Raw genomic sequence first — 20,579 nt, 5'->3', positions numbered from 1 at the left:
TGGCTGTAGTGACAACGGCTGTCTTCAAGCAGGAAGAAATAACGTAGCTGTCCTCGTCAATGTCTCTTTTTCAGTTTTCTATTACAATATGAAAACATATTGTAGCAGGCGGACACGATGAGCCAGGCTGTGGGTCAGGACGTACAGCGGGACGTCCATTAATCGGAAGATGAGCGGTTCGATCCCCGCCTCCTCCAGTCTGCATGTTGAAATATCCCTCAGCAAGATAGTGAACCTCAGATTGCTCCCGATGGCTGTGTGAGTGTGTTAAAAGACTGGAGATGAAGATTAAAATGTGTTGTGCTCAGTTCACAAGCAAAGTGCTGATAACTGTTTATTTTATATTGCTGGTGCAGTGGGAGTTCACCTGGTGAGTTGTGCAGATACAGTATAAGGTTTGGTGTGTCACTGGTAGAAGTTTGGGTGTTTTTCTGTTGGTAAAAGGGGTTTATTTTCTGTGTAGTACTTCCAGTGTACTGACCTATAGATTTGTGCTCCACACCTCCTGCAGCAAGGCACTCTAACTTTTAATAGCTTTTATAATGTTGCTGATAGGGAGCCTGAATTTAATAAAAGCCGGTTGTGGCATTTTGACCCACACTGACTGTTGGCTTTGTTAGTGAAGTTCACCTGTAGATATATAAACGTGAATTTGGGTGTTACACATACCTGATTCGTCTTTGGACTCTTGTCGTGTTTTCAATCACACTTGCTTATTTATTTATTTGGGTCATCAATAATTTCACTATATATAATTACGAATCATCCACCAAATATTTAAATTCCCTTGTTGTCTGCTACGGTCAATCAGTCATTTTAGCGAGGATGATTTCCACAAAATTTGAGGCCCCTTCTGGCCAGTTAAGAGAAGTGAGGAGTCACTAACTCCTCTGTACCATAATGCGAGATTTATACTTCTGCGTCAAATCAACGCCGAACCTACAGCATAGGCACTGCGTCGGTGTAGAGTCTACGCCCTAGCCTGACGTGCACCTCCCCAGAAACTACACATCATGGTGACGCAGACCTCCTCCACAAAACTAATATTTTAAGTCTTGTGTGTGATTTATCCTGGCTTCATATGAGCAGAGGAACTCTCCACTAGCCACTAGGCCAGGGGTCTGCAACCTTTGCCATTAAAAGAGCCATTTTTGACCAGAAATAATTTGAAAAATCTGTGTGGAGCTGCAAAACATGTTTGAGCCTTATAATCAAGGTAAATAGCCTATTAAGTCTAAATTAGCGTATACTTATGGTCTAAATAAGCATTTGTTGATATGTTTTACCACAAGGTGGCCACTGTGCAGGGCACTATTAATAATTATCTGGTACTTAGATTTTGCAGAGCTGGCAGTGAGAGCAAACAAATCTGTCCACGCACTACTACATTCTCTATTTTATTGAATTTACTTTTTTGGATTTGGCATCCATAGCTAACCAGCCACTGCTGGGTTGGTGCAATATAATAGGGCTATGTGCAATATAATGAAATGTGCAATACAAGGACATTTCAATTTTCATCCTCTTTTTCTATGGTCACTCCTGATCTATTTCCTCAGTCACCCCTGACATATTTGAATGTTTCCTACTGTTTATTACTTACTATGTGTATATTTGTACTGTTTCTCCATGTTTCTCCTGTATCTCCTGTGCTATTTATGCATTTTGTTTTTATGTTACTAAAGTAACAACAACCTGCCTAGGGACAACAGATGGAAATTAGCCGTGGGCTACAATCTGGCATATTTACATGTACTACTGTACTATGTTTATTAATATGTACTGTCCCTACCTTAAATAAATACATTGTAATTGTAATTGCTATCGAGGTTCAGCAACATTCGGATTCATAGAATGAATTTCCATACACTTCTTTTCTCAAAGGCTCAAGGAGCTACTGGACAGGGGCTAAAGAGCCACATGTGGCTCCAGAGCCACAGGTTGCCTACCCCTGCGCTAGGCTAATCGACACAATGTAAAATGCCATAGGCTTGTGCTAATAACTTTAGCATGTTGTATTTGTTTGGAAAATGTGTTTAGTGTAAGACAGTTGTTTTATCAGTGAACCTTGTGAGTTGTAATGGAGCTGAACTTTGTAATGTTACCTTTGTTAAATGTTTCTGTTGTCCCTGGCTTCGTATGAGTAGAGGAAATGTAAGCTAGCCACTAAGTTAATTTATACAATGTAAAATGCCATATGCTTGTGCTAATAACGTTAGCATGTTGTATTTGTGGAGAAAATGTGTCCAGACAAAGACAAGTGTTTGTCTGTGAATGCTGCGACTTATAGTGAAGCTGATTTGTGTACTTGTGTTTGACATGTCTCTATTAAGCCATGTTTAATGTGTGTTTAATGTGTGTTTTGAATCAACTAGCACTTCAAAGAAACCCAACCGCAGACTATTTTGGACACAGACAGACACAGACACACCACCGCACAAGTATAAATGCTCACAAAGGCATAGGCCTTGTGCTATTGGATTTATCGTGAGGCAGATCCTACGCCACAGGTACGGCGGCGATTCAACGCAGAACTATAAATTCCCTTAGGGTGAGGAGCTCGGACATCCACAGAGAGCTGGGAGTAGCACTGCTGCCTCTTGGGAGTCCAAAGGGGTCAGACCCAGAACATGTAGGAGGGATTATATATCTAATCTGACCAGGAAACACCCCGGGATCCTCCAGGAGAAGCTGGAAAGCTCTGCTGAGAGGAGGGACGTCTGGAATACCTTGCTCAACCTGCTGCCCCCCCCGACCTGGCCCTGACAAACTAATGACAATGGATGGATGGATAACTTAAATAAGCTCAGATCCTTCATGAAACACACCAGATTTTCTTTATTTTTTTTAATGTTGAAATAGAATCCATAATTTTTCTGTGACAAGTCCTGTCGTTGTATTTTAATCGTCATCTGCACACAATAAATTACAATAAAATATGTACACATCATTGAGGCACAGAGGTCTGTGAAAACACCCAACACAAAGCTTTTTATTAAACACAGCCTCTTGCAGATTTAAACCCAAACTGCTTCAACGTTCAGGCCAACAGACTTTATACGCTACAATTATTCAAGTATAAACTCTAACTGCCATCCAGAACATTAAATTAGTAAAACCTTAGTCAGTGTGTACATTCTGAAAACACGTGTGATGCATTTGCAGTGTTTCATGTGATCCATGAATGTGTGTGAGGAAGAAGTGGGTCAAAGAAACATGAAGGCATGCTGTCGCCCTCTGTTGGTTAAAACCTCTCATGATCTTAAAGAGTCAGTTCAACCGAATCTCAGAATGGAGACTAATTCTTGATATCATTGGGATTAAACTTGGGTCTATTTGTCTGTTTTAGAAAAGAAGAGACCTCTGAGGATAATTCGGCTCATATTAAAAACCTCCTGAACACTGAAGGAATCCTAACCAGGAGAAGTTTCAGCACCACTACATGCCACTAAATCCCCCTAAATCTTACATTCCTTTAAGTGTAAGATTTAGGCTTTTGAGCACCAAGAATTATTTCCTTTGTGAAAATACGTGTAGGTGAACTGACCCTTGAAACCAGCAACACACGGATATCCTTTTAAGGCAGCAGAGACCCATTTACAGTTGAGGCAATGGACTCATAAAATCATCTGAACTTGTGTATCGTCGTCTCTGATCTAACCCCGACATTAAGACCTGCTGCCAAAACGAATAAAAGCTGCACCTCAGCTCGTACTGGCTCTTCTTTATCTTGATGGATGAGGTGATGTCCCGGTTGATTTTTATCTGACTCCAGATCTGGAATTATATGTCCATACTGTAGCAAAGGCACTGGCAGAAGTTTGTCTATGACTGGTATTCCTTCAGTAACTGGCCGGCAATAACCAGTCTCTGGATCTCACTGGTGCCCTCGTAGATCTCTGTAATGCGAGCGTCGCGGTAGTGCCTCTCGGCGGGCATGTCGGACACGTAACCCATCCCACCCAGAACCTGGATCGCCTGATTTTTAAAGCACAAACAAAGACACATTTAAAAAGTTGTCATGAGGGTTTATTCGGTATGTTTATGTTCTGTTTGTTGTTGTTTTCTTACCTGATGTGAGCAGAATGTGGCAGCTTCAGACGCTGCGAGTTTGGCCATAGCCGCTTCCTGCAGGTAAACACAGGAGGTTTAAATGTGTGTTATGCTGCAGAACTGTAAAACCTGTTAACAATCAGAGGTGACTGCGTACCTTGGTGAAGGGTTTCTTTGAATCTCGAAGAAGTGAAGCCTTCCAGGTGAGCAGACGTGCGCTCTCTATTGCCAAAGCCATGTCGGCCAGTTTGAACTGAACAACGAGAAAAATACCTGATTAGTACCTCAGTGGTTAGTTGATTTTTCAGTCATTTATGAAGCAAAAACACCAGAAATATAAAACTTCCAGCTCCTAAAATGTGAAGCCTTTTCTGCTTTTCTTTTTTTATGTCGTAAATTAAATACCTCTTCATTTCAGACAAAAAAAGGCATTTAAAGACATCACCTTGAGCTCTGGGAAACTGTGATGAACATTTTAAATTACACCCTGCCATTTTATAAACTTCAAGGGTACTCCAGAGAGTAAGTACAGCATTAGGTGACCAATAAAAATTGGATTAAAAACAAAATATCCTGAATTTTAGGCCTTAAACTCCAAAAATTGCTGTGTGCTGCATTTGCTGCATATTTCAAACTCACACTTCAGGTTTGTAGTGCAGACTTTCTCGTGAGTTGCATTATGGGGAATGTAGGATCCAGCATTTTCATAGCTTCAGGCCTCAAAGTCAGGATACCTCAATTTTTAATCATTCTCTTTGACTCCCCGAACTTTATGGAGATACTTAATCACTGTAGTCTCCCTTGAGTTTAAAAATAGCTGTGGCCAGTTGCACATAGCACCTTTATGCGGGATTTAGAGAGCATATGCCATACCCTATGACATAGCCTGATGTGCACCTCCCCAGAAATGTAACTATATGTCACAGTGACGCAGACCTCCTGTCTGTTTCTGTAAGCTGAAACCATTTCCCTCAGTGGAAACAAAGCTTTTACTTACTTTAATTTCACAGATAAACAATAAATTGTGAAGACAATAAAGCCTCCACGAAAATAGCATTTTAAGTCTTGTGTGTGATTTATCCTGGCTTCATATGAGCAGAGGAAATCTCTGCTAGCTGCTAGGCTAATTTATACAATGTAAAATGCCATAGGCTTGTGCTAATAATGTTAGCATGTTGTATTTGTGGGGAAAATGTGTCCAGACAAAGACAAGTGTTTGTCTGTGAATGCTGTGAGTTATAGTAAAGCTGATTTGTGTACTTGTGTTTGAAACTGTGTCTATTAAGCCATGTTTAATGTGTGTTTAATGTGTGTTTTGGAGGTGTAACTGCAGAGTGACACAGACACACCACTGCACAAGTATAAATGCTCACCACGGCATAGTCAGCGTGCATGGGCTAAGGCATAGGGTCTGCCGCACAAGTATAAATCCCCCTTAAGTTTGCTCCTTAATGGGATAGTTCAACATTTTGGCAAATTCGCCTTTTGCTGTAATCCCTATAGTCATATGAGTAGGTACATTACCTTTAATTGTCAGTGCGTGCTGTTCTGAGATCGGTGGGACAGAGCTGCCTGCTGAAATGGAGGTGAACGGTACAGGTCCCTCTCTCCCTCAAAACTAATCAAATGACTCCAAAACACTCTTGTTGACAACACATGGCTTGCACATTCCCCACGCTATGAAATAATAATGTATAATTAAGTAACATTACGACACATGAAGCAAATACTCGGAACTACTTTCTTGAGTGCGTAGCTGAGACAGTGCCGTAGATATTGCTTGTAGCCATTTGTGGTATCGTCAGCTGGACACACCAGAAGGTTTAAGGAAAGTTTACAGAGCGCTGTTTTAAGTCATGGTTTACACATGCATTGTAAAAGGTTGCAGTAACAAGCCGAAGACATGAGCAAAGTGAAGTTCACGTAGTTCCAACCAGTAATACGGACAGGATGAAACAATGGCTGTTTGTGCTGGACATCAACCCCAACATGCCTGTGGAAACGGTCCGGAAAATGTTTGTGTGCTCCTGCCATTTTTTACTGGAGGACTACACTGAAAGGATGGAGCGCAGAAGCTCAGGAATGGTTCAAGCGGTTTTCTTCAAAGACACTGTCATACCATCTGTCGGCATTACTAAACGAGCAGACGTGGTAAGTGATCGTTGTGTATTTTGCTCAACTAAATATGTTGTTGTGGTTATGTTATGGATAAGTGCTTGCCCAGAGCATATAGTGAAGTGACTGGCATTACTTCTCATTGTTGGGAATAAACAGACTGCTAGGGAACATTTTATGTTGTTGTTCCTTCAGTAGTTGTGGTGATTTATGAGTGTGGAGTTAGCATGTTCTCCCCGTGTTCCGGTGATTATTTTGAGGAGTACTCTATGTTGATATTGCACAGGTGTACCTAATAAAATGGCCAGTAAGCCCCACATTTACACCACCGGCGCTGGGTCTCCCCTCAGCCCCTGGTTGCTCGACAGCCTCAATCTCTCTTCTTGCTCTCTCTTCTTCCAAAACCTGTAACTCTTCCTCTGTATATACTGGCTTCTTCTCAACAAACTTGTTGTTTTGATGACGGGATTAACTGCACTAAACATACGCTGTTTGAAATCACTCCGCCCAGCAAGTACTGTATGTCTGGAATGTAGTTCCGGCTCTGCATTTGGCTTCAAAACAACTCTGTCTCGTAATATTACATTATTATTTCATAGCGTGGTGAATGTGTAAGCTACAAGTTGTCCACCAGAGCGTTTTGGAGTCATTTGATGGTGTATTTGATTAGTTTTGAGGGAGAGAGGGACCTGTACCGTTCACCTCCATTTCAGCGGGCAGCTCTGTCCCACCGATCTCAGAACAGCAGGCACTGACAATTAAAGGTAATGTACCTACTCATATGACTATAGGGATTACGGCAATAGGCGAATTTGCCGAAATGTCGAACTATCCCTTTAAGTATGATACTTAAGGCTTACATGAAATACTTTGCGAATATCTAACTGGAAATATCGTGTCAGCCCTGTGATAGTCTGGCGACCTGTCTAGGGCGTACCCTGGACAGATTCAGCAAAGCAAAAAAAAAAAGGCCAGCGGGGAAACAAACATGCAGTCAGACAGGTTTTATATAAGCCCGAGATTCAAATTAACTTACCTGGAAGAGAAGACAAATGTGAAAAGTAAACTTTATCCCCCAAACCAGACTTAAACCTAGATTACCAAACAGCTATCCTGTTGATTACAAACCTTTCAGGTGTGTCCCCTCACCACTCACCCAACTGTTTGTCTACAACCTGTCTTTGTTGCATTTCTAGCGACGTCATGGTGTTCCCAGAAAAAACCCAAGTTGTAATAAACCATAGTTTCCTGTAGTGTACAGAGTCACGTCTGACTGCTGACAGGTCTCCTGTTACCTGTATGGCCTGCAGCTTGCCGATGGGTGATCCAAACGCGGTGCGTTTGAGTGCATAGTCTGCGGCACAGTCCAGAGATGCCTGAGCGATACCGAGAGCCTGAGCTGCGATGCCGATCCGTCCGCTGTCCAGGGTTTGCTGTGTGACACAGATAAAAAGTACGTTTACGACTCAGGAAACCAGACAGCGTGAGAGATGGTTGAGAGAGGACATGCTCTGTGGTGAGAGCAGTTTTTATGTTTTTCAACTGTAGAGTCAGACTTGTTTGGACTTTCAGAGGCCATCTGGCGTCAGGATGGAAACGATGTGCTTTAAATATACGGAGGCCACCACTCTGCTGTCACAGTGATACTCTTTGTATCTAAAGTCTTGTGTGCATGTAACAAGAAGATTTTAAACTCTACACACAGCCAAGAAATCAGCATTTTCTCTAGGAGATTCTTGAGGATGTTGCCCTACGTGTACAATGGATGCGATGCTGCAGGGAGACCTTAAAACTTTAATTCCTGCAGCAACACATTCATCTCAGAGCTGTTTGCATTTTTACTCTTGAATGATGTTTGCAAGATGAAGTTGTCCTGTTAAACATGCTTCACCTTCAGCAAACCTTACACAATGACAGAACTCCATCTTGGCACCAGTATTACTTTACGGATGTGTTTTTTATTGAGGAAACGGTTTTAATACTCCTGTGGTTGCTGAACAGGAAGAAGAGCCTAACTGAAACTACTCGGTGTCACATGGACAGGTGTGTTGAGAAGTGGAGTCGATATTCAGGAAGCTTCAGGAAATTTGAACCGGTGCACGTAATGTGGTACAAAAAACATGTTTGGCATGACGGCCAACTCTTACACTTTGACTATAAGACTCACGCAGTTGATACGTTTCACACGCCCCATGCCTCTTTTACTCATGCAATGAAAAACTGCTTACAACTGATACCATTACAGCATGAACAGAGGGCATTAACAGTGCTTTAAATGTACCATTGCAATCTTGAATCCAGCTCCACGTGGGCCCAGCATGTTGCCCAGTGGCACCCTGCAGTCTTCCAGGATGATGTTAGCAGTGGACGAGGCTCTGATGCCCAGCTTGTCTTCCTTCTTCCCCAGAGAGAGCCCCGGGTGTGGCATGGGGATGAGGAAGGCACTGATACCCTGCGGACACGGAAGATATAAACGCCATGTTAGAGGGAAAAAAAAAGTACAAAGGTGAGGGAGGATCAACATTGTTACACTCGTATTGCTCAATAGAACAATTCACTCTTTATCTCTGTCGGTAAACTGAGCCACGTCATGCCTTGTGTTTGAGTTTCTTGTCTGTGGTGGCGAACACGATTGTGGCAGAGGCGTCCCAGCTGTTGGTGATCCATGCTTTGGTTCCGTTCAGCACCCACTCGTCTCCCTCCTGACGAGCGATTGTGGAGGCTGCACCAGCGTCGCTGCCATTACCTGGAGGTCAAATTAAAATCACTATATTTAAAGTAGCAGATGTGGATTTAAACCAGGTTTAAATGTAAGTATTGTTTTCTGTTAAAAACATATGCACAGCCTTTAGAAGTGAGACCAAGTCACGGTTTTGCAAGTCACAAGTAGGTCTCAATTCTTTGCGGTCAAGTCCTGAGTTATGTTTACCTGGCTCACTGAGGGCGAAGCAGCCCACCTTCTCTCCTGTGGTGAACGGTGTGATCCATTGCTTCTTCTGTTCTTCTGTGCCGTTCTTCAGTATCGGGCCGATGTAGAGAGACTGAGAGCAGAACAGGTCGATGAACACCTGCTCTGACACAATATCACACCACTTATATAATTTATTTCATGTGACAGACTCCACTCACGTTATTAACGGACACCACGACTCCAGTGCTGGCGCAGCCTCTGCTGATTTCCTCCACAGCCAAACTGTACGCCAGATAGTCCATCCCGGCTCCACCCAGCTCCTCTGGGACCTCCATGGCCATCACCCCCAGCGCCCCCAACTCCTCAATCTGGAGGAGCAGTGACAGTTGAAACGCACATCGGTAAAGCTGAGAGGGAGCTGCAGCATCACTATGTGCAGCTGTGTGTGTGTGTGTGTGTACCTGTTTGGCAGGGTAAGCATGTTCCTTGTCTAGTTTGCCAGCAATGGGGATCAGCTCTCTGTCTGCGAAGTCTCTGCAGGTCTGTCTGAGAAGCTGATGAGTGTCTGGTAACTCTGCTAGCTGAGTCAGACTTCGACAACCAGTGAGACACAAGCCGAGAGCTGCGGGACAGAAAAACGAGTTCAACACTGTAGATCGGAGTCGTCCATATTTAGTCAGGCTTCCTGCAGTCAGTCCACCACTTTGGTCCGGACTGAAATATCTCAACAAGTATTGGATGGATTGTGAAGGCATTCAGGCTCTCCAGAGGATGAATGTACCATCATCAGGTCAACACTTTAGACTTCAACAGTGACCCCTGACCCACAGAGTGACAAAACATTGAACAAATATTGTATTGTTTGCTCTTCCCTCAGGAGGTGAAGATGGTGAACACTAAGGTGCACGTTCACAGAGCTTTCCAAAAAAATAAAAAATCTGAAAGGAAATACAAGATGCATGAACCTGTTCTCAGACAGAGACTGATGCCAGATGTCTCACACCGCCAGCCTAAAAATTTCTCTTTCCTCTTTGTTGTCTGGCAAGATTCAGTCTATATTTGGCATCAGTTCAAATGATGTCAAGTGCTTTTCTTCACTTGGCTGTCGACATTGACACCTCTCACTTAGCTGTCACTGGTCTTTATTTACCATTTGTGAACATAAATTATGCACTAAAACTGGTTATTTTTTAATAAATTTGAGGGGAGACGAGGCAAAGGAGTTTCTGTTCTAATCGAGCTACTCTCTTTTGATGCAGCATAAAACTGCAGCGAGAAATCTCCAAGCATTACTCAATACAGTGCACACAGTACTGTGTGTCAGCTGTCATCAGATCTGTTCAGTTCATCTGTTAATCAGTTTGATCTCAGGTGATTTTGACCTTTGATGAACTGGTCTGAGTGGTGAGACCCAGCTGCAGCTGCAGAGACGCCCACGGCCAGCCAGAAGTGACACATGACGTCGTTACGGGTGCAATGATTCACAGAGTCAACGGTCAGATTTGATCTGTCATGACAGGGTCACATTTGACCGTCTGTGAGGACAGTGGAAAAAGGGAGTGTCATAAAAATACACAAGACTGATATATTACCAATTATGTGATACTGAATGCTAACTGGCACATTAATGGAGCGGGAAGTCTGGGGTGAAGTGTATGAGATGTTAAGATTATGTTACTTTGATGGAAGATGTGAGTGTGTATTCTTTTATTTTTGTATTATTTTAATTGTTTGAATCAGATCGAATCAGATCACAAAATTTTAAAGCATGTAAGCAAATAAATAAAGCGTCTTGATCGAGTTACAATTTTATAGCTCTCTTCTGTAGCATGAAAATTGGACAAATGTTGGTTTTGTATGTGTGTCCCTATAGCTCCACACAGCAGGTAATCTGACCTCCGGATCTAAAGTTGTATAAAATATTGCAACTGTTTTTCTTTTTGTGTATCTTAAAAATGTCTCATTTAATTTGCCTTGATCCTGCGTCGTTTTAAATCCAAGTTCAACCATATAAAGCACTTTGTAACCTCATTTTGAAAAGTGCTTTACAAACAAAGTTAATTCAAATATTAATATTTTGATGATAACACATGCTTTAACTTCAGAAATGTTTTGAATGCAGGACTTTTATTTATAGTATTTTTACAGTGTGGTGTTAGTGCTTTTACTTAAGTACATGATCTGAATACTTCTTCCACTATTGTTAAAATAAAATGTCATTTTATTCTCTTAAATCTGCGTTTACTGTATTTTTCTGTAGTCTTTGAAAGCAGCACCAGCACTGGTTAGCGATACGTTATTTAGGTGAAAGGTTATCTTCTTCATCAGTCACCTTCATCTCAGCCTGACAGTTTTAAAACCCGCCAAAGAAACAAAAACATATGTTTAACTATTCTATAACATTAATTAAGCTAAATTAAATCTATTCGTTACCTGTTATTTAACTCATTGATCGGAGCTAGCCGGCTAGGCTAACATATAACCTTATTTAGCCGGTGAGCTAGCTAACTGCTATCAACATGTTAACCATTTAGCTACTTAGTTTAATTACTAATGTCAGTAACCGAAGCTGGCAAACATTCATATTTTCACCAACAAGTTATCAGTTATAATGTTAATTAAACCAATGAAATAGTTTCCCCAGTGTGTGTACTGGTTACGTAGCATGCTAAGCTAACCAGGTTTGCTATTGCATTCCAGCATCTATCCACACGAAGCTAACAGAGCACTGCTAGCACTGTTAGCACTGTGTGTCCACGTCAAAGTCATGTTTCTCATCGCAATTTTTTTTTCTGTTGATGCACTCACCTCTCCTTGCTTTGAACAGTGCAGCCATGGCTCCTTCCTCTCGGCTCCAGGTACAGTCTGAGCACAATCACAGTTTAACTCAACTGTTATGAAGCATATTGCTGCCTTCATGTGCTGTCGGAATTATTAGTGTTAGTGAGGACTGCGAGCAACTAATGGCAAAATGTGTGCTTCAGTGGCATATTTCAATATTGTGACACTCTAGTATTTTATTGTCAAATATACGAGTTGATAATGTTATTGTGGTATTTATCATATACTATTCAAATCAACATTCTCAAATGTTCTTGAAGTCCAAGAGTCACTGAGGACATATAGTGGTCATTGAGGAGGTTCTGTGGGTCCTAAAGAAAGGCTCTGGTGGTCACAGAGGATGTAGTGATCATTAAGTAGGTTCTAAGGGTCATCAAATCTTAGGATGTATATTGGTCAATAAGGAGGTACTAGGGGTCCTTAAGAGGTTCTAGTGGTTGCTGAAGATGTATAGTTGTAATTGAGGAAGGTCTAAAGAGGTTCTAGTGGTCACAAAGAAGGTATAGTGGTCGTTGAGGAGGTACTAATGGTCCGTAAAGGAGTTCTAGTGGTCACTGAGGATGTGTAGTGGTCACTTAGGAGGTTCTATGGGTTTTCAAAGAGGCTCTAATGGTCACAGATGATGTATAGTTGTCATTGAGGGAGGTCTAGAGAATGTCAAAGAGGTTCAAGTGGCCGCTGAGGACATAGGGTGGTCAGTGAGGAGGTTCTGGGTCCTTATAAAGGTTCTAGTGGTCACTGAAGATGTATAGTGGTCTCTGAGGGGGTTGAAGGAGTTCTTAAAGAGGTTCTAGTGGTCATGGAGAACATTTGGTGGTCATGGAGGGAGGTCTAGGCGCTCTTGAAGAGGTTATAGTGGTCTCTGAGGACATAAAGTGGTCAATGAGGAGGCACTAGGGGTTCTTAAAGAGATTCTAGTAGTCACAGAGGATCTAAAGTGGACCTTGTTAAGGTTCTAGGAGTTCTTGAAGAGGTTCTAGAGGTCGCTGAGGACACATAGTGGCCATTGAGGAGTTAGTAGGGGGTCCCTTAACAGGTTCTAGTGGTCACAGAGGGCATATAGTGGTCATTAAGGAGGTTCTAGATGTTGTTGAAGAGGTTCTAGTGGTCACTGAGGACGTATGGTGGTCATCATTCTAAAGGGTCCTTTAGGGGTTCTCGTAGTCACTCAGGAAGTTTAGTGGTAATTGAGGAGATTCTAGAGGTCACTGAGGAGATCCCAGGGGTCTCTTAGAAGGCTCTAGTGGCAATATTTGAAACGTTCTAAGGGTAACTGAATAGGTTTAGAGGTTATTATGAAGTCTTAAAAATCTAGAAGTCCCTTAGGAGGTTCTGGGACCTCTGAGTAGGTTCTAAGAGTCCTTTAGGAGGTTCTAGTAATCACTTAGGATGCTATAGTGGTCCTCAAGGCGGTTTCTGTTGAGGAGGTTCTAGTTCTTCCTGCAAAACCGGTTTTGGTGTCCCTATGGGAAGTATTGTCCAAGTGTTGTCATCCTCTCAAAATAATTATCACTTTTAGCTTTGTAACTTCAAATATTAATGGATTCAGAATATTCAAGTCAGACATTAGCCACAAGTTTAAAGTGAAGTTGCTCATTTTTTGTGGTTAGAGTCAGTTTTCTTTGTGTTCTAACAGCAATGCAAATGAATTATTACACAACTCTCGAGCACGGATGGTGGAATTTCCGAGGACAATTGAAGGCAGCATCTGTCCCAAATTAACATGACGTGACCTTAACTCGCCAAATGTATGTCAGGTATGTTCTCTTTCAGTCAGTTATTTTATGTCTCCTAATGAATTTCTCTGTCAGCCAAAAGATTGTTGATGAAATCACGAATGCTGTTAATGCTCTTAATGCATAATAGCATCCTTAAATAACGTTTTGACGATTTTATAATTCACAAAGAAACCTACAAATGTACAAGGAACATTACTCTTAGTGAAGTTACTGCACCACCCTCTGTTTCTTTTTGGTATAACTACTGTGAAATATATAACTCAAGTGCTTTTTCTCATTGCTATATTGGTACTTTTACCAATTTTGGGGATGTTCTTTGGTCCTTAAAAAGGTTCTAATGATCATTGAGGATATATAATGATCAATGAAGAGGTTCTAGTATCCTTAAAGACGTTGGTGGTCACTGGGGATGTGTAGTGGTCATTGGGGAGGTTCTAGGGTCCTTAAAAGGTTCTAGTGGGCACTGCACATTTGTAGTGGTCACTTAGGAGGTTTTAGGGGTTCTTAAAAGGAGGAGGTATAGTGGTCATTGAGGAAGGCCTAGGGGTTCTTAAAGAGGTTCTAGTGGTCACACAGGGCTTCTAGTGGTCGTTGAGGAAATTTGAGGGGTTCTTAAAGAGGTTCCAGTGGTCACTGAGAATGTATAGTGGTCTTTGTGGAGGTTCTAGGGCCCTTAAAGAGGTTCTAGTGGTCACAGAGGATGTATAGTCACTAAGGGAGGTCCAGGGGTTCTTGAAGAGGTTCTAGTGGTCACAGGGGAGGCATAGTGGTCATTTAGGAGGTACTAGTGGTCTTTAAAGAGGTTCTAGTTGTCACAGAGGATGTATAGTGGTCATCGAGGAAGGTGTAGGGGTTCTTAAACAGGTTCTAGTGGTCACTGAGGAAGGTAGGACGGTAAGTAAAGGATCTCGGTACTTCTTGCACCACTGTCCGATGCTTAGTTACAGAATAGGAAAGCAGCAAAGACTTTGAAACTTATTATTAACTACTCAAATGTACATCTATGTTTTTTATTTTTTCTCCTTTTATATATTTATTTTTTCCTACTCTCTATGCTTAATGTTTTTATGCGCAATGCCTTAATTTAATTACCTGGCATTAGAAATGTATATACCATATGTTGCTGTATCTCTAATTTAAAAAATGGGCCATATGTGATATCCACAAACTATTCTTATTTACTTCAACTGAGTCTGTAATACTGTGCTGACTAAGTGCCATATAATATTCTCAAACTGATAACCCTACACAAAAATACTGTAAATATAGGTTTTTTTTAAATAGGTTAATGTGTAATTATTTTTAGGTTAAAAATAATAAGCCATAATAATAATTTTGTCATACCAAAGAAAATGAGATAAAAGTCAGTAAAAACCTTTAACTTTAAGGTCACAACAAACCACCTACACACCATTAACTCATACAGGACCACTATCCAAACATTAGAGTGACTTTTCAGTAGAAAGAATAAAGGTAATCCAGCCAGGGAGGTTTCAGGTTTTTCACAACATGTTTATTTTTTAGCACCATAAAAAGTCAGTGAATGTTGTCCCGTGTGTTTGCTCTCATTCTGTCTTTCCTTTGGGATGGAGCGATGATGGTGGAAATTAAGGAAAGGATTGGAGAAAAAGGGGGATTGTTTGGAGAAATAAAAAGCTGAGAGGGCTGCATGGCTACGACAGCACCAGACGGCCAGCGGGCGTCATTCACTTGCTGGCGGAGGTGAAGGTGAAGCATCCTCTCTGGTGGAACTGCATGTCCCTGATACGACGCATGGACTGGATCTGGGGCTGGAAGGCGCAGAAGTCGTTGTAGTGTCTGTAGTCACCGCACTCAAACAGGTACTGGTAGCCTCTGTATCCAGGGTACTGGTAACCCACCCACCTGAGGGAGACATGAAGAGGGTGGAGGGTTAATGCTGAGTGTCAGTATTACTTTATTCTCATAGTTTATTCTCATAATATTGTATTATTGTAGGGTTTCTGGAGACTAGAGGTCCTTTAGGAGGTTCTAGTTGTTATTGTGGAGGTTCTAGGAGTCCCTGAAGTGGTTCTAGTGATCACTGAGGAGGTTCCAAGGGTCCACGTGGTTTCGTGATTATTGATTTGGTTCTTGTGGTCTTGTAAGTTTTTGTAGTTATCATTGATGAGATTCTAGTATTCGTAGTTCTTCAGGAGGTTCAAGAAGTCCAGCTGGTTTCATGATCATTGAGGAGGTTCTAGAGGTCCATTGAGAAGGTCTAGTCATCCTGTAGGAGGCCCAAGAAGTCCTCTAAGAGGTTCTATTGTCATTGGGGTGGTTGGGATGGTCCTTTTGGAGGTTCTAGGGTTCATTCGAGAAACTCTAGTTCACATTAGGAAGGTTCCTGGGGTACTGTAAGAGATTCTAGTGGTAATTGATAAGGTTCTAGAGGTCATTGAGGAATTGTAGTTCAAAGTTCAAGAAGTCCAGGTGGTTTAATCGTCATTTAGGAGGCTCTATAGGTCTTTCAAAAGGTTCTAGTTATCGAGAATGAGATTCTAGGGGTCCCTAAAGTGGTTCTAGTGGTCATGGAGGAGGCTCGAGTGATGTTTTGAGAGGCCCTAGTTGCCACTGATAAGATCAAAGGGGTCCTTAATGAGGTTATAGTGGTCTTTTGGGTGGGTCAAGACTCCCAGGAGGTTTAGTGGTCAGTGATGATACTCTAGAGGTGGATTAGGAAGTTCTAGAGTCTTGACGTCCTTTAAGAGGTTTTGTCATCATTGGGTCCTTTTAGATGTTCTGGGTGTCATTTAAGAGATTCTAGTTGCAATGGATCAATTCCTATTGGCGTTTTAGGAGGTTGTAAAGGTTGTTGAAATGTTGTATGGGTCTTTTAAGAAATTCTAGTTGTCACTGAGGAGGTTCTATGACTCTTTAAAATGTTCTAGTGAGATTCTGGGGGTTCTGTAAGAGGTTCTAGTGGTCGTTGAGGATGTCTTAGTGGATCTTCAGATTTTAGGGCTCCTCTAGGTGGCAGTGTACTGCCACAATCATCCAAACACCAAATGAGAAAACATCTCTTGGAATTATGGTGTTCACTCCTCCAACAGAGGTCCACACATTTGGAGAATCTATGACAGAAAGTTCTAAAGCTGTTCTGGAATCTTGTGGTGGAACACTTGTGCATTTTGCTGTGATACTTGGAAGTCATAAAAAGTGTGAAGGAAAATTCCTGTCTAAAAATACACATATGTCTCCAAACAAAACACCACGCAGTCAGCATTCACAAGCTTTCCTTGTGATGACATGCCATCCTACTTTTTATGAACAACTACATTGTAGTGGAACTCTGGAAGCCCGCAGCTTCCTCTGAAGCTATGCCCAGAACAATATCTGCAGCACAAAGCCTCCACTTGAGTTATATATGGAAAATGAGCAAATGCATTTACTCTCAGGCTGCATGAAGAAGTCTTTTCTCATTGTCACGCAATTTAAAAAAAACACTTGATCTGCTTCTGAATTCATTCATTCATCCTGTTTGTGTCTACTCACGCTCCTCCGGGGACCCTCACGCTGCCCACTCTGTCACAGAAGCCATGCGCCCAGAGGGTGGGCACATCATCCTCCTGGATCTCCATCTTGTTGCCCTTGAAGTCGGAGAGCTCATACAGGCAGATCTTGTGCTCCATGCTGTCCTGTAGGGAGGAAATTAAGAGTTAGACTTCACGTTGCATCGACTGCATGTGAATGAGTTGTATTTTTGTAATCACGCTGCAGCTCTGAGGGTGGTGCTGTTGGCCTGTGTGTGATCCACTGTGAAACATGTCGGCATCTGTTGGATGAATTGCCATGAAAGACTTTAGCTGCATTCAGATGATGAATCCTAATGGCTTTAATGATAGTCTGGTCTAATCTGTTTGTCGGTCAAAACCAGACATTTAAATATATCCCCTTTGGCTCTGAGACAAATTTTTACTATTCTGTTATATTTTTAGATCTAGAAAATAACCGGTAATGAAAAATAATTGCATGTTGCTGCCTTGGTTTTCTCCATTTCCACCTAACAATTTAGATTTGTGGTGTTTAATAAGCATTTTAGCTTCATGGTGTCATTACACTGCTTGTTTTGTGTAATTATTCCTACTAAATGTCACGTCTTCCATCACAGGGTATCTCTCATTAGCTAAAGGTAGCATTCCCCTTATGCCTCCACGTATTTAAACTAATGTATCCAGTGTTTTTTCACTCTACCATGCGGATGGGCCTGAGGGACATGAGGCAGTCGCTGCGGTAGGAGTTGCTCCAGGTATCCCAGCGAGGATACTCTCCCTTCTCCAGGATGAACATCTCCCCACGGAAGTTAGTCTGCTCAAAGGCAACAAAGCTGGAGAAGGGGGTCCGCCGGGCGCAGGTGGGGCACAAGGGGTTAGAGAGGACAGGAGAGAGGAATTAGAGGAGAGATAACAGTGAAATATATGAATACACAGAGGTTGTGTGTCCACTTACGGGCCGCACTCCACAATGATACTACGCACTCTATCCATGCCACGGTCACACACGTTCATACACTCATTCTGGACCTCGATCATCCTGCCCTGGAAGTTCTCCTGGTCGAACAACATGATCTGCAGAGAGATGACACAAGCACAAGTTACACCGCGGGCATCAAACACTTCACGTGTCCCTGCAGCTGCTTCTTAGATTTCAAGGGTAATAATATAAACCTAAAATTATCTCAGCTGCATAGACTTTTAAATATTCTGTTTAAACTTTTCCAAGAATGACCTCAGGTCTCTCAACTCTAAATTGGCATCAAGGATCAGTGTTTTTAACCAAGTATTTTTACAGTTACTGAGAATGAATATGTAATTGAATGATAGTTACAAAACAATATTCTTTAAATATTATCTTTGTAAAAGGCTTTTGACTGGTTGTCTTGTTTGAATTTGCACCTCCTCTCATCTGCCAATCAAATCCATGTGCATTGCTTGAGGCAACCTGCGTTTGTTGTGCCTGCGACCAGCCATGTTGTTGGATAAGAACGCCTTTCAGTGCTGGAAATTCAAAAATATTTTCCTTCTGAAATCAGAAAAGTGCTCTGACATGACTGTACAGTGTAAAGGTTGTTTACTAGCTGAGAAAATGCTGTCAGCTCTGACATAATTTATGTTTTTGGGATTTTTCAGCTTCATTAACCAAATTAAAACATTTGCTAGAAAAGTCATTGAAAAGTAATCGATCTGTAAACTATTACATTTCAGAAGTAACCTTCCCAACATTGTGCACCAATAATAAAAACTTGAAATAATATAACCCTCTTCAGTGGGTACTATACTTTTGATACATGCAATGTGAATCAAAAATCTGTTTGAAATGCCAACTACAAAGCGTCATTTCATTTAAATCACACAGACCAGGAGGTGACTAAAATACTTGTGGTGCTCAAAGCAAACTCAACAGCAGTGCGCATCACTCAATTTTCACTACTTTTACCACTTCTCCTTCAAAAACGTGCAAATAAAACCAAACCCATCTGCCGGATAGGACAGGATGTTTTTCTTTGTCATTTGGGTGAACTGGCCCTTTAAATAAAATCGACTCTGTAAGAAAGCGGTTGACTCACTCTGTAGGATCCCATGCCAGGCTCTCCGGTCTTGGTGGCCTTGCTGGAGGCAGCGGGAGCTGGGGCTCCCTTGTCCTTGGCATCGGTGCCCTGGCTGGAGGCGGACTTGGCAGTCTGAGACATGGTGAGGGGCTTCAGGAGAGTCTGGGTGAGAGATGGGGGAAGACAAGGGGATGAACAGAAATAGAGGTGTAAATGGAAGTGACAGGGCTGCAGAGCAGAGAGGGAAGGAGACGTGGAGGTTCAGTGTGGCGGTGTTAACGTTGTCAGAGGGGTGGTAGGTAGGTAGGTGTGTTTGAGGGATTTGCTGTTCATGTGGGAGGCTCATTTGGGCTTCTGTTGGGGCCTTTCCCCCCCAGGCTGAGGGTGGTTTGCCCGGGTGTAGTGGGCAGGGAGTGGGCCCTGGCTCTGGATGTGTGTGGTTGTCCCCCCCTGCACTATGATGGATGCTCTGGTGTGTCTGTGTCTGTGTGTCCTTACCTGCGTAAGTATAGCTTGCAGTGCCGTGTGTGGGAGGCTGGCTCGTGCTGGTGCCTTCAACGCTCGACCCGAGCTTTTATACTCTGGCAAAGGCCAAACGTAGAGGCTCACAGCACAATAGAAAGCCTCTCGTCATCACAGTTGGCCCGAGCTAAAGCCACCGGGTCATCGCATAGCCTGGAAACGCCGCCGGCCCCTCTGGCCTGCCTGTAAGCATTTTACTATCAAAGGAAACCCCTGACCGAGGCATTTTCGCCCATGTGTTGCCGTGGTAGGGCTGTAAGCTATAGTCGCACGTAGAGAGGAGGAATGCAAAGGTTCAGAGGGCACAAAGAGGTAATCCCTTCTCTCTGTCACCTACAGGGGAACACAGACGTACAACATACTCTCTGGAAACAAAGATCTTAAATTGGACTTTCATCTGAAACATAACAGGCAAGAAAATGAAACAGGAAACAGGCAGTAAACACACCTGTTCAGCTTTCTGCGACAGTAAAATCTTGTCTTGTTTATACTGCATATGTCACACTGAACAGAATACAAAACAAGGGTGTGATTCATATGAGATTTAGCAGCTTATCCCCTGGAATGAAATTGTTTTTCACTTTGGGAAATATGCGTATAGAGTGCTGCAGGGACGACATTTTCTGTAGGACGTGGAAGTTAGTATTGCCCTGGTTCCTTTTACACACTTTTGTTTTTACAAGAATATCCTCACAAATAAACACCACTTTTACCATTTTTGAAGAGACTTAAAAAGTTAACATTAGGCTATAATCAAAAATACGCTACAGTCGCTGTGGTCTCATTTAGCCACTTATCAGCAGCTATATTTTTTCAGAACACATAGACGCTT

General features: G+C 42.3%; 2 protein-coding genes across 2 annotated transcripts; both read right to left on the bottom strand.

Annotated features, from left to right (window-relative positions):
* Positions 1 to 2,832: 2,832 nt before the first annotated feature.
* Positions 2,833 to 12,015, bottom strand: acads (acyl-CoA dehydrogenase short chain). Its single transcript, XM_033646129.2, has 10 exons — positions 11,888 to 12,015; positions 9,541 to 9,701; positions 9,298 to 9,447; positions 9,098 to 9,209; positions 8,763 to 8,914; positions 8,450 to 8,620; positions 7,464 to 7,601; positions 4,211 to 4,306; positions 4,072 to 4,128; positions 2,833 to 3,978 (listed from the first exon to the last, which is right to left on the bottom strand). The coding sequence occupies exons 1-10, from the start codon at positions 11,913 to 11,915 to the stop codon at positions 3,826 to 3,828; spliced, it is 1,218 nt and encodes a 405-aa protein (XP_033502020.1). The 5' UTR covers positions 11,916 to 12,015; the 3' UTR covers positions 2,833 to 3,825.
* A 3,135-nt stretch (positions 12,016 to 15,150) lies between these two features.
* Positions 15,151 to 19,820, bottom strand: crybb1 (crystallin, beta B1). Its single transcript, XM_033646305.2, has 6 exons — positions 19,724 to 19,820; positions 19,244 to 19,387; positions 18,127 to 18,245; positions 17,872 to 18,004; positions 17,173 to 17,315; positions 15,151 to 15,543 (listed from the first exon to the last, which is right to left on the bottom strand). Exons 2-6 carry the CDS (start codon positions 19,364 to 19,366, stop codon positions 15,366 to 15,368), a joined length of 696 nt encoding a protein of 231 aa, XP_033502196.1. The 5' UTR covers positions 19,367 to 19,387; positions 19,724 to 19,820; the 3' UTR covers positions 15,151 to 15,365.
* Between the last annotated feature and the right edge of the window lie 759 nt (positions 19,821 to 20,579).

Source organism: Epinephelus lanceolatus, chromosome 19, assembly GCF_041903045.1.
Source record: "Epinephelus lanceolatus isolate andai-2023 chromosome 19, ASM4190304v1, whole genome shotgun sequence".
NCBI classification, from domain to species: domain Eukaryota; kingdom Metazoa; phylum Chordata; class Actinopteri; order Perciformes; family Serranidae; genus Epinephelus; species Epinephelus lanceolatus.
Note: the sequence above shows the minus strand (reverse complement) of the source record. Positions and strands in the feature narration are given on the sequence as shown.

Coding starts and splice junctions, on each gene's coding strand:
- acads (XM_033646129.2), bottom strand. CDS start 11,915: ATGGCTGCACTGTTCAAAGCAAGGAGAG. Junction 9,448..9,540: donor ATGCTTACCCTGCCAAACAG/GTACACACACAC, acceptor CTGCTCCTCCAG/ATTGAGGAGTTGGGGGCGCT. Junction 9,210..9,297: donor TCGTGGTGTCCGTTAATAAC/GTGAGTGGAGTC, acceptor TTCTGCTCTCAG/TCTCTCTACATCGGCCCGAT.
- crybb1 (XM_033646305.2), bottom strand. CDS start 19,366: ATGTCTCAGACTGCCAAGTCCGCCTCCAGCCAGGGCACCGATGCCAAG. Junction 18,246..19,243: donor CTGGCATGGGATCCTACAGA/GTGAGTCAACCG, acceptor ATCTCTCTGCAG/ATCATGTTGTTCGACCAGGA. Junction 15,544..17,172: donor GTGAGGGTCCCCGGAGGAGC/GTGAGTAGACAC, acceptor TGTCTCCCTCAG/GTGGGTGGGTTACCAGTACC.